The following is a 13313-nucleotide window of genomic DNA, read 5'->3' as shown; positions in this document are numbered from 1 at the left end:
CATCACACACGCAATGCTCCACGTATTTTAGTGTGTGGGAGAGAGAGAGAGAGAAACAGGGGAACGTGTAGACGTGTGCTTCAAGCAGACAATACATATTAATATATGGATATTCAGTGAGGATTATAGAAAAGTCTTCATCATGTTTTGCTGATTTTATCTCTTATTTTAGTTGACTCTTGAAGATATGAAAGTGACCATCAGATTTATTACTGGTTATTGATTTCTAGTATATAATTATTTCTTATTTTTCTAATTCAAGATACATTTACTTTTTATATGTGAAAGATACCTTTTTGACGAATTAAAGTTGTTGATTGGTGAGAAATTTATGCGTGTTTGGTGAACTAAATATCCTATATATTGGCTTTTGGGTGTCCAAAATTAGGTTCTACACATTTTTTTATATATTTATGGAATATATTTAATGTTTTAAACACACCCTTACGTAACAACTAATAAGAGTAACAATATTTCAACGACCAAATGCCATAGTAATTAAGAATTGTTAATTAATTTAAAACCTACTTAAATAGCCTCTAGGAAATATTTTGAGGCTGCCTTTTCTGTAACGTATAATTAAACAGTTTTTTTTGGCCTTAACTGAATAAAATAAAGCTAATATTTTTTCCGTTTCACATAACATGAAAGCTTGGGTTAGTGAAGGGTCAAGATTTATAAACACAATTATGCAAGTTTTAACCATTGACTTATTGAAGATAAACCAATGCCGTTTACTAAATATAGGCTAAAATATTTTTTAGATGCCGTTTTTGTTGAAGATGGATACCTAAATTTATTTCGATTGTATTCTACCTTGCATATTTTGTCGTTATTTAGAATTTCCATCTTACTATAAGTATTCGTTCCATAGTAATGGATGTGTTTTTTTTCGGCACGGAGATTAAAAAAAAATTGTGTTGGGTGAGTTAAATAAATGGAGAGTAAAGTGAAAAATAAAAAAGGTAGATCGACGAAGAGAGAATAAAGTAAGAGAGAGTAAAATAGGTGTGGAAAAATGTGCTGACTTTTACTAAAAAGAAAAATGACTCTATTACTATGGAACGTACTAAAATGGCAAAATGACTTTATTACTATGGAACAGATGGAAGTACTAAAATATAAGACTTTTCTCTAGAATAACATAAATTAAAAATTCAATAATTTTCTGTTGGAACTTTATTAAGTTTTAGAACTTTGGATTCCAAAAGTTAAATACTTCGAATACTCAGATCCAGCATGAATATTAAATAATATTGTTAAACTAAATGGAATCTTATATTTGTTTAAGTTATTATGGTTGAGAATCTAAAATATTACTTATTGAACATTATCTGTAACTACCTTATGTAAGCTAGTCATTTTGCTTCTACTTTGCTGAATAAAATTGAGGATCAGAGCATCCGCAATGGTGCTTAGGCCAGCCATGGGGGGGGAGATCATCGCCCCGAGATCGATCCCCATATCATGCAATGGGAAGGTCATCCCCCGAGAACGCCTCCACCGGGGTCGACCGTGTGGGGCAACCGTAAAAAAATAAAGCGGGGCCGATATACGGCCCCTCCCGGGGCCCCTGCCCCGGCACCCCGGGATGCATCCCCGGCGGCACCCCCCGCCACATCATCCCCATCATCTGGCTCCCGGGGGGCATACCCCCCACCCGGGCGGCCCCCCGCCCCCCAAAACCCCCCGGCATCCCCCCCGGTTTCCCCCCCATCCCCCCCCGGCCCTTTTCCATCATCCCCTTCACCCGTTTTTAAGGGAATTTTAAAACCCCCGGGGCCCTTTCCGCCCCATTTGTTGTGATCCATCGCTCGATGATGCTCTTGTACAGAAAGTTAGAGAGAGAGAAAACTCGTTAAAACAAGTGGTGCAAATGAAAATGAAACGAAAATCGCGTTTATATATGATTTAAAAAAAAAAAAACATCGAGAGGCGTCGGCCGCCCTTGTGCACGGGCCCGAAGCCGCCCTCGCCGATTGCAATGGTTGGTAGCCAGATCAGTATGACGAAGATCGGCTAACTTGATCATGCTCGATGTCAATGGATCTCTTACCCGATAAAGAAGTTGCAAAAACTAAATGCTGCTGCTACTACTACTGGTTAAGAACAAAATCCTGAGAAATTCATTAAATAAAGACCAACAAGTTTATCAGTTTCAGCTAAATTAGGGGGTTATGCATTAGTTTCAATAGAAATAATTATGCATACATATATCAATAAAAATGTTACTACTACTATAAATCTAATCATCATCGAGACCTAATCTAATCCCTTTAAAAAGAGTGCAAATAATCATCATTTAACTTTTACTATTATATGCCATCTCGCTTCTCGAGATGCTACCCTGCATTTCGTATTTGCTGCTTATCACCTTTATTAGGAATAATTAATTGTTAAATATCATTATTTAGTCAATACTAAGAGATAAATCTTTGAAAAAAGCTCAAATGCAAAGGTTTTTTATGCATAGATATTGATATAATATAATACCGGAGTAGAAAATAGCCAACAACGCATTGTTGTACCCAAAAGCACTTTAAAGGAGAAAATAGTTGATGATTTGGAATCTATGTCACATGCTCATTCTTATGGATGTCATGTCAATAGAGTGCAAATTCGAGGTTGTTTGAGCATAGTGAATACATATGATAGTGAAATTGCAAGGATTGTCGTTGAGTATTGCACAGAACATCTGTTCCATTTGGTGAACTTAGAGATGCTCAAGGTTCGTAAACCGACCGTTACTGTTCGAAACCGTTGGTTACGATTTTAGAAAATCATGAACCGGAAAACAGACCCATGAGCATATTTGGCATTTCCGGTTCAAAACTATCCATTTTCGGCGGTTTTCATGGTTTTAGTTGGTTTCGGCGTTTTCTCAGTTTTCTTTATTTTTTAAGTATTTTGATATATGATTATAATGTATAAAATAAATTCGAACAAAATAAATAAAATTCAAAGTAAGACAAAGAAGCTGAAAAAAAAATCAATTTTATTGGATTAGAGTTGTAACGATAATAGTCGATATGTACAAGTGTCGGTAATCAACATAATTCTAAAAACATGAATTGAGAAAAAAAGAAATAAATCGAATAGGGCTAGGGCTTGAGTTCAACTTTAACTATTAAAGTTGGACATTTCAAATTTAGGTTGAGTTGTCTATGTATCCCCAATTAAATTGTAAATTTGAATTAAAAAAATTGAAAATCTCCCGTCGTTGGTTTCGGTAAAAAACCACGTGACAAAAGCCTATAACGCAAGTCATGCACACCTCTCAGCCTAATGCATCGTGTTTGGCGCCGAATTCGTGAAACTGGTGGTTCTGTCACATTTCCAATTACATTATTTTTAATCGCAACCAGTCCGAGATTTAAAAAGTCATGATTCTAGTCCGTGGTTGTTCTCATAGTCCCAGTTCTGATTTTACGGTTAACCGCCGATTTAAAAAACATTGGGCATCTCTAAGTGGGGGGCCGTTTACATATAAGAACACTAATTGCTTCTATGGTTGAGTTTTACAACCATGGCTGGATTAAACATATTAATTTTTGTATTATGCTCCATATATTTCCAATTGACCATAAATTGCAATTCTTCGGTCATCAAAACTACTCATCACATTTCCTGATTTATAACGAAACGAAAAGGAATACTCCCTCCGTCCCAATTAAGTTGAGTCGTATTCATTTTTGGGATGTCCCAACTAGGTCTGTAAATTCGGTACCCAAACCCGAAATCTCAAAAATATCATATCCAATACCCGACCCGTATGTGATTTCGGGTACCGTATCCAACTAATCGGATACCCATAAACCCGAAATTATTATATTTCAAATTTATTCTAATTATATAAATTATATTTTGATGAGAATAGAAGTTATTAAAAATAACAAAATAGTAATAGTACTATTTATTGATTATTATTAAAAGTTTAATCTTTAATTTTAATGTTTTAGCTTTCTCTAGATTATGATTCTATGACATTATATAAATAGACGCTATTTAATTTTAAAATAATTAAAGAAACTTTTAGCACAACTTGAACTCAAAATAGATTAAAATAAAATTTTTAAGATTTTAAATAAATATGTAAATAAAATGGATAAAGCATAACTATATATTGAAAAATTAATACTAAGAACATAAATAATGCATATGAAGTTTAAATAAAATAGAACACAAAATGTAAAGAAGTAGTATTAAAATCTAGATAATAGAATAATAAAATGTCAAAACAATTTTAAATCGGGTTACATTATACTAAAAACATTCATAATCCAAATGAAATTAAATAAATTTACCCTAAATTTACCTTATGGGCCGTAGACGCTATAATAAATCGAAATATTTATCATAAATATATAATTAATTGGGTTTAATCGGGTATTAGTCGGATACCCTAATACGGGATTCGGGTACCCTAAACCCGAAAAATTCTAACATGATCAACTACCCAAACCCGTACCCGAACCCATAATTTTGGGTTTCGGGTACCCAAAATCCGCTGGGTATTGGGTCGAGATCGGGTATACCCGAAAACCGCGGAATAAATTTTCGCCCCTAGTCCCAACTAAGTTGAGTCATTTACTTTTTTAATAAAAAACTAAATATCTGATCACTCTTATTTTATTACACTATCTATTTTAGTCTCTATTTATCTTTTCTAATTTATTTCTCTATTACTCTAAGTATGGTGGAGAGAGAGAGAGAGAGATTCTCTATCTCTGGTATGGTGGTGAGAAAAAGAAGATAGAGAAAAAGAAATGAAAGAAAAAACAAATAAGGAAGAAAGAAAAATAGTGAATATTCAAAATGATATGATATGATGATTGTTGTGATAAATGGTAAAACCATGCGTTGGGCGAAGTTGAACGACGACTGCGTATATATATAATAATTAGGCCAAATATGATATAAACAACAGCATTTATCAATATATTAGGTGAAACATCATAGTCTGCAAACAGCAAATTGATTTTGGTCATTTGGATAAATGAATTCAAAGTGGAGATATATGATTTGGCCCTTTCATTTTCGGACTCGGACACACTATGTTCCATTGCTGGAAGAATCGAATTAAATTTATATTCGTATTGTATATTTTATTTATCTATCATTGTTATCATTATTGTGGTGACCCGTGAAACACAGAAGTTGGTAGAAATTGCAACATCAGAAATAATAATAATAATAATAATAATAATAATAATAATAATGTTTGAAATTAATAATTTATTGGTTCTCTAGAAAATCTATAAGTATACATACAATGATGAGATTTCAATAAACGAAATTATAAAAAACAATTATTACCCAAGTTTTGTATAAAAACAAAAATAAGTAACAATTTTGTGAGTTTCTTTGTCACACCATAAATTTCTTAGTACTTATTTTTTGTAAAAAATATATTTGTATCCAAATAATCTAATACAGTAGTTCACTTATAAAAACAAAATCTATTATCCTACAAAATATTAAGTAATTAGATTAGCTACAGACTTGGTATATATAAAATCAAAACATGTGGACCTTGATGACAGCACAAAAATAGGCCAAGATGTGGATTCCCATTTCGAAATGACAACGTAATCTTCAAATTTAACCTCCTATTTATTGAACGATTTAAAAATAATTACCGACCTCTAATATTTGCATCATCTCTCACAAACTTTATGTTACCTGCTCCAATCACAAACAAATGCTTTTAGATTATTTACTTTATCTTTGAATCAGCACACCAACATCCTTTTCCAACTGGGTCCCTTGAAAGCTTCAATTGGGAAACAAAATTAATTGATACCTAATTTTCCTTCTTTTTATTCCATGACCTAATTTAATTTAGTGCACAGCCACTCCTCATCTAATTGAGCACTCAACAACATTAACGAAGCAAGAAAATGACACCACTATGGAAGGCTAGCTTAACCCATAAACAACCTTTTTTATGCAATTTCATCACACGTGGATAATTGTTTGAGCGTGGGAAATTAGTCCAAATTTCATAATTTGGAAAGATTATTGTGTCCCTATTTTTCAGAAATGGGCTAGGCCCTCTAGTTCTCTACTCTTGTTTGCAATTCTTGGAACATGTCACCTCAAATGGGATTCCAGCATTTTTTTTCAGTAGCATGTGGAAATGTTGTTTTAATTACCAAGTGTCTAAATTATAGTATGACCTATATCATTGGCATCTATCGGATCCAAGTCGGGTGTGAGGGTGCGACCGACCGCTATGGAAATAAGGACTTAATTTTCTTTCAGGATCGGCCGATTTGAGTGAAAACTAAGACATTCTCTCTAGCTCAGATTTGTAAGCTATCTTGTCTAGTTTAGTTATTTAATGGGGAATGATTGTTAGATTCAAAAGTTTTGTTGTTGTATGGAACTTGTAGCTTGGCTTTGGATGATTTAAGATTTTAGTTGAATTATTTTTATTCTTTAATTGTCTCAAATCAATGTTACTCAACTCTTACAAGAATCTATCGTTTATAATGTTGTTTTGTAAGTCTTTGCCTCCAACTCAAGAAGTAGGAAATGAGGGATTTTTGCTGGTGTTTTCTATCTTATCATTCGAAATTAGTCTGAACCAATAAATTGAGCCGTGTAAAAATGACGTCTATACATTTCAAACACTTAATGTCTAGCTACAAGATTTTACTGGGTATATCATAGGATTTTAAAACATCCCAAATCGAATTCATCAATTCAACAATTTTGTGAAAACGAATATTCAAGTTGACCCGTGATTTCGACGTCTTGTTTTTTATTACTATAGTGAAATATTTGGTAGCTAAATTTGAACGGGCGACTCCCAACTATGCGGACTACTAATCAACATTCAAAATAAATTATTCTGTTTTCTCGTCCACACAAATTTTTTGACTCCAAAAAAAGAGGAGACGTGTGATTTTTTATCATGATAATTAAATTGATTACAACGTAGCCCCCCCCCCCCCCCCACCCCAATAGCCGTGCATCATGTGTTAAATTCGTAATTCATTATTAAGCCGACAAAAAAAGATGCAGGCTTTTAAAATGACTCGTGTATAATCTAAAATACTACTCCATGGAAGGAATCATTTATGGGCCAGTGTCCCAAAACATGTTTTCTTAGAGGACCTAAATTACAAACACCTAAAAACAAACACAGATAACTAATATAAAAAGTAAATATTTGATTTTGTCTTATCACTTTACGTTTTATATGAAAATATCAAATTGAAAAAGAGAACTCAACGTTTCATTTCTAGCTTAAAAATATGTAGGTATTAGAGTATTTTCAACGTCTCCAAATATAAAGCGTTAAGTATTTTTTCGGCAATTGAGACATTTTTGTTTAGATACAATAGATAGTACAAAATCAACTATTTAGCCTAGGAAGTTACCTATTCTACTTTTATTGTTGCAAATTCATATAGATTATAGGTAGTTACATCTCTAGAAATGAAAGAAAGCGGCATAAAAATCCAATATAACATATTATTACAAGATGCTTACAAACACGAGGAATATTCAATAAAACACAAGTTTGATATAGTACAAAATATCAAACCATATAAGTCATACCAACTTGCAATATGTTCATGTGAGGCACCTTCATAGTTGCAACACCACCCCTGCAGTTATTCCTCAAGAATGCATAGAAGTAGTTCACCACCAGCTTCTTCAAGAACACAGACTTCTTCCTCGCCCGCACGTCGCCGTGCGCCAGCAGGTACGTGAACCCCGACTCAGACGCCTCCCTCAGCGCGGCCAGCTCGTATTCCAGGCTAGGATCCTCATCTGCACACATCACACTGGCTGGCAGATCCTCCCCTGCATTTGATTCCCTAGATGTCGAGGTCTGTGCTGCTTCGCGCATCAAGGGGACCCTTGTCTCGTCTAAATCTTGGACCTCATCGTCTCTTGACCACATAGAGATGCTGTCAAGATCCTGCTCCCCAATGCTGCTCTCAAGAGCAACTTCTTGAGCTTCCTTCCTTAGGAACTTCTCAAGACTCTCGAGCAGAAGCTGCTCGAACGCACGGTGATCTTCCTTCCGTATGTCCTTGTATCCGTAACGAGCAATGCAACGGAACATATGGTAGTCTTTGGGACAGACCCTCCTGAACAGGAACCTCTCCTCCTGAGGCACAACCGGCACAGGGACATTCTTGATGCAGACAAAGATTATGGTCGAGTGGATAGCCGGGAGGTCGAGTAGGAACTGCCCTAAAACAGAGGGGATACCTTGAACCAGCTCGTTGTACACCAGCCCGATCCCTGGTGTTCTTACTGTCCCGAGGGAGGACCCAAGGTCAAGCATAAAGTCCATCGAGATCTTCCCTTGTACTTCGCTTTGGTACTTCAACACACTCCCGTAGTTCCATGTGTACATCACGCAGAGGAAGAAGGACGCGAATGCTAAAGGGAGCCACCCGCCTTCTAATAGCTTGGACAGAACAGCGGATAAGTATATCAGCTCAATAGTTCCAAACACGAGGGGGAAGCAGAGCGCGACGAACAAGTTGGTCTGCCATATGAGAAGCATAACCAGCGTCACCAATGCAGTGCTGACTATCATAACACCAACCTCAGCAATGCCTGCAAGAACAGATTGATTTAGCTCCTTTCCTTGAACTTGTACAAAAACAGGAATATAGGATGAAGGCTAACCATATGCGTTCGCTATCTCTGTTGTGCTTCTGAAAACGGCAACCACAATGATGCACATGACCATCAAGAAGTAGTTGATCACAGGGATGTAGATCTGGCCCATGAGTTTTCTTGAAGTGTGGATGATCTTCAGCCTAGGGAAGCACCCGAGGGACATGGCTTGTTTAACACATGAAAACGAGGCGGAGATCATAGCCTGGCTAGCAATTATAGCTGCAACTGTTGCTATGACAAACACAGGCCAGAACAAACTCTCTGCAACATTTACCAGTACATTGTCAAAGGCTAATCCAAGGTCAGGAAATTTTGGGAGCGAAAGATGTCGGATTTCTTATATATACGAGAAATCGTTACCTGGGACAGAATCATAGAATATCCTGCTGGTGTCATGAGGGTTTTTCATAAGGTATGCAGCTTGACCCATGTAAGCTAAGAGAAGGCACGGGAAGACAACGGCGGTGAAAGCAATCTGCAGCATTCGTTGAACACAAAATTAGGATGCATGAGAATAATTGCAGGTTTCAGAAAAATCAAAATAAGAACCTGTATGGATGGCACTGAAAAATGGCCTAAATCAGCAAACATTGCTTCTGCACCTGAAAATGTCATTTATATAACATGTTATTGATCAAGAAGTTCGTTTATTGCATAAACATAGAATGTGGATTTCTGCAGCCATTTTAATCTCAATGGATTCAGTAGCATTGTCTTTCTATCCCTTTACAAAGTGACTAGTAGTTTGATGAATACTAGAACTCATTGTTGGCTGTTATTAAGATTAGTAAGAAGCTAAGCCTATATGGTGATTTAGTATATGCATCAAATGCACAAATGGATCATAGTTTTTAAGTTGAGATGTGAATTGTCTTGAGTTAACAGCAAAGTTCTATCAACTGTAACCACTCTGATCATATTTTTCAAACAACACAGTATTTCCTTATGATTTCAGTTTTATTGTTTCGATTTGGGAGTGACTTTTTCAAACTGAAGAAGAGCGACAAGATTGATATTATGTAGGTGTTGTTCGGTTGCTATGACTCATTATCATATGATTACCCATCTAGAATTAAGTTGTGAGATTATTTTAGTTGGAGGGGATGGCTATGACTCGTTATCATATGATTATACATCTAAGATTAAATTGTGAGATTCAAACTCATAAACCAAACATAATACATACATATTCAATCATGAGGAGTATAACAACTCACCTGTGATAGTATCACAGAACAAGAGATAGCAGAAAACAACTCACCTGTGATACATAAAACACAACCACCAAGTGCTGACCATGCCTCACTGCTATTCTTCTTAAAGAAAAGATATATATAGGCAGGATTCACGGCCTTTATAACAGTTACATCGTATTTGAGCATGTTGTAGAGTCCAATTGCTCCCAGGCTGAAGAACCACAGTGCAAGTGCAGGAGCGAATGTCAAGCCTACTTTACTCGTTCCAAACCTTTGTATGCTAAACAGCCCCACAAGAATAATAATTGATGTAACAACAAGAGCATCTGCAAAAAAACAAGGACAGTTTAATCAATATTGTAGCAGTCCCTTTTTGAGCCATTTTCTGTCAAAGGGTATTGTAGCAGTCCCCTTTTGAGCCATTTCATGAACTAGACAAGAAGAAAGACAATTTATAAATTCAACTTGGTTAAAAGTAATTATGTGTTTGTTTTGTCTGTTCTGCTACAAAGGGTATCATTAGAGAAGTAGTAAGAAATGGATGGAGGTAACTCATGTTCACTGACCTGTGCCAAATCCTGGTATCCGACCCTGCAGACCGCTCACAGCAGACATAACTGTGAACGAGAATTGTGTAAGTAGATTATGGACTTCAAAATAATGCAAAATCAACCAACAATAAGTGCAAACACGACCCTCCGGCCTTCAAAATATGGGAATTGTGCTTGCTTTGCAGTGCATCTGATTAATAAATAACTAAACCCATAATAGCAGTCTTAGCATGCATATATGCTTGAGATTCACAATACTTAAATGACCCGGAGTTCGTTTGCATACAGGACGTGAAGCAACATCTAACATTCGATTCAACGCAAAAGATAGTTAAGTGACTACAACTTGTCTATCAGAGTTACCCGCTAAAGGGAACAGCTGCACCAAAATCAGCAGTGAATATGAACTAATAATGGAAGTAGCATTTAGTTAATGTAACCTTTTGACTATCACCAACACAAAACTAAGGGACCGGGTATACCTGAAATAGCTGGCGTAAGAATACCATCCCCTATAATCATAGAAGTCCCCATAAGAACAAGTAGTAAGAGAAACTTCTTCAAGAAAGCCTTACGCTCCAAGGCCTCCTTTATGGTCAAAGCTCTCTCCAGTTCAGGAGTGGGTAACTTGAGCTTGAAACTGGAAATGCGTTCATCGGCTGGCTGACGATTTGGAAGAAGATTAACATTTGCATACCTGCAAATCAATGAGTATAATGCAAATGTTCCACCTGTCATTGGATCAATATGAGGTATCAATAGCAAATTGTAAATGGAGGCTCCAGTTTTCCAAAAAAGATCTTGCACCTTCCCCACTGTCATTTGCCTTGAGCACGACGAAGACATATTTTGCTAATGGAATGAGAGCAATTGTGTAGATTACTAGCGACAAAGTCCCCAAGACATCCACATCTGAAGTGATAGGCACCTTGCTGAATACATCAGAGAAGACGTAGAGAGGGCTTGTTCCCATATCACCATATACAACACCGAGTGTTTGAAATGCCAACGCCAAAGTTCTCCAAAGAGAATCATCCTGCATTAGTAAAGTCCAGTTGTAAACTGCAAGATGTGATATTCTAACCTAGACTAACTTAAAGCATAATACTCCTAGATATGTCACGTGATAATCAAGAACATGTTTGTGGTCAGTGGAATACATATTACAGTGAATCAGATCACCAAAATACCGCAAGTTCAACATGTATCCAGTATATTCTGCTAAAGATGAAATGCATCAGTATCATGAGTGTTTGAAGCATATAACTACATTTCACTAGCAAATTAGTATCTCACAATAATAGCAAATATACATATCATAGAATAAAACATCAACCAATTTCTAGCTGCATTTAGTACTAAAAATGCTTATAACCCCCAAGTAACATAGAGAAGATAAACCTTTCTTACAAAAACCACACACACACAAGCAATGCTGTCTTGAGTTACAGCAACTAAGAGAGGGAAAAGAGCATTCAACAGAAATTTTTCAAAAATATAGTAATTTTTATTTCTTGATAATAAAATTGGAAACCTTGTGATGGTGACCATGAGCGCCGGCAATCTCCATGGCTTCAACATCAAAGGAATCAACTCTCCTGGGCTTCTTAATCAGCCTTCTTCTGACAGTCCCATATCCTTCTCTCCCTTCCCCATCGCCAGCCAACGACCACGGCGGCGACTCCGAGTCCACCTCACTCCCGTCCACCCAACGCCGCGACTCCCCGCCGCCGCTGCTTCCCAGCAACCTTACGCTGCTCTCTTCAATCCAATCACCATCACCATCCATTTGCTTCCTCGCGGCCTTCACTCCTATCAAGAAATGGGCAATTTACTCCTCAAAAAAGGATTCCGCGAACCACCAATCAAATTTCACGCCAATTTCAAGAAAAATACTATATTACTAGTACTACTATAATCCAAATCGTTCATGGGCAAAGAAAAGAGTTGGACTTTAGAGTGACAGTGGTAACTTTCTATTTTTAGAATGTGTAAAAAGTACCATCGGAGCTGAATAACTTTCCGACGACAACAAGTTTATGTTTTTTTCTGAATAGAACAATAATTGATGTATTATTGGGCTAGGCTAGTTAGTATGGCTCTTCACTTCTCTCTGAAATTATAAATTTGCCAAGAGACCAGACAACAATAATCTAATCTGACCTTGGATAAGGAGGAGTACAATATTATATACAACCATTCACCAGAGCAATGCAAGGCGAAGCAACCCCAATTTTGTTCACTCTTTCCCACTATATTGCTTTTAGTATTAAAAGTAAACATAATCCTCTATGCCTTGATGAGAGTCAACATACATCCACCAAATATGCAATATTGTAAACACTAAAATGTAATAGTATATATTTGTGAAGGTGTAGATGAATTTTCGCAGATTGCACTTTAGTTATAGCGGAAGTAGATTGCATCAAATTGCATTATATATTGTTGAGTTTTGCATTTTAACATAAATAAAAATAAAATATATAAAATGCAAATTTAACTGTCTATGTCTACAATGCAAAACTTAACAATATAAAATGCAATATGCATATAACAAAAATGCAATCAGTCGAAATCCATCATAGCTTCTACAAATGTATATTGCATTTTGATGTTTACAATATTTCATTTTTCGTGCCACATGGCAGCACGAGATTGGATGTATGTTGAAACTTAAATTAGTTATTTTTAAGCACATCTCTAATCCTCTATTTACGAAGAGATTACTAAAGTTAAAAAATACTAAATGATAGTCTATCCTACAAAGCAACAATATTTTGGCCCTTATGACAAGAAAAATTATAGGTGTAATGGTAATAAAGTCTGGCCAAAATATGATAATTACCACTAACTTAAAATTTGGTTGTTAATATCACAAATTTATGTCTTATAGTGTATTTCCCACGAATTCAAT

The 13313-nt window shown here is 35.9% G+C and overlaps 1 protein-coding gene across 1 annotated transcript; it reads right to left on the bottom strand.

Annotated features, from left to right (window-relative positions):
* Positions 1–7447: 7447 nt before the first annotated feature.
* On the bottom strand, positions 7448–12653 carry LOC125207114 (putative potassium transporter 12). Its single transcript, XM_048106330.1, has 10 exons — positions 12563–12653; positions 11934–12211; positions 11207–11435; positions 10882–11130; positions 10415–10465; positions 9914–10174; positions 9202–9254; positions 9013–9127; positions 8659–8913; positions 7448–8586 (listed from the first exon to the last, which is right to left on the bottom strand). Exons 1-10 carry the CDS (start codon positions 12597–12599, stop codon positions 7550–7552), a joined length of 2565 nt encoding a protein of 854 aa, XP_047962287.1. The 5' UTR covers positions 12600–12653; the 3' UTR covers positions 7448–7549.
* Positions 12654–13313: the final 660 nt, after the last annotated feature.

Source organism: Salvia hispanica, chromosome 2, assembly GCF_023119035.1.
Source record: "Salvia hispanica cultivar TCC Black 2014 chromosome 2, UniMelb_Shisp_WGS_1.0, whole genome shotgun sequence".
Taxonomy (NCBI): Eukaryota; Viridiplantae; Streptophyta; class Magnoliopsida; order Lamiales; family Lamiaceae; genus Salvia; species Salvia hispanica.
The sequence above is the reverse complement of the archived record's forward strand: the minus strand, read 5'-3'. Positions and strand labels throughout refer to the sequence as shown.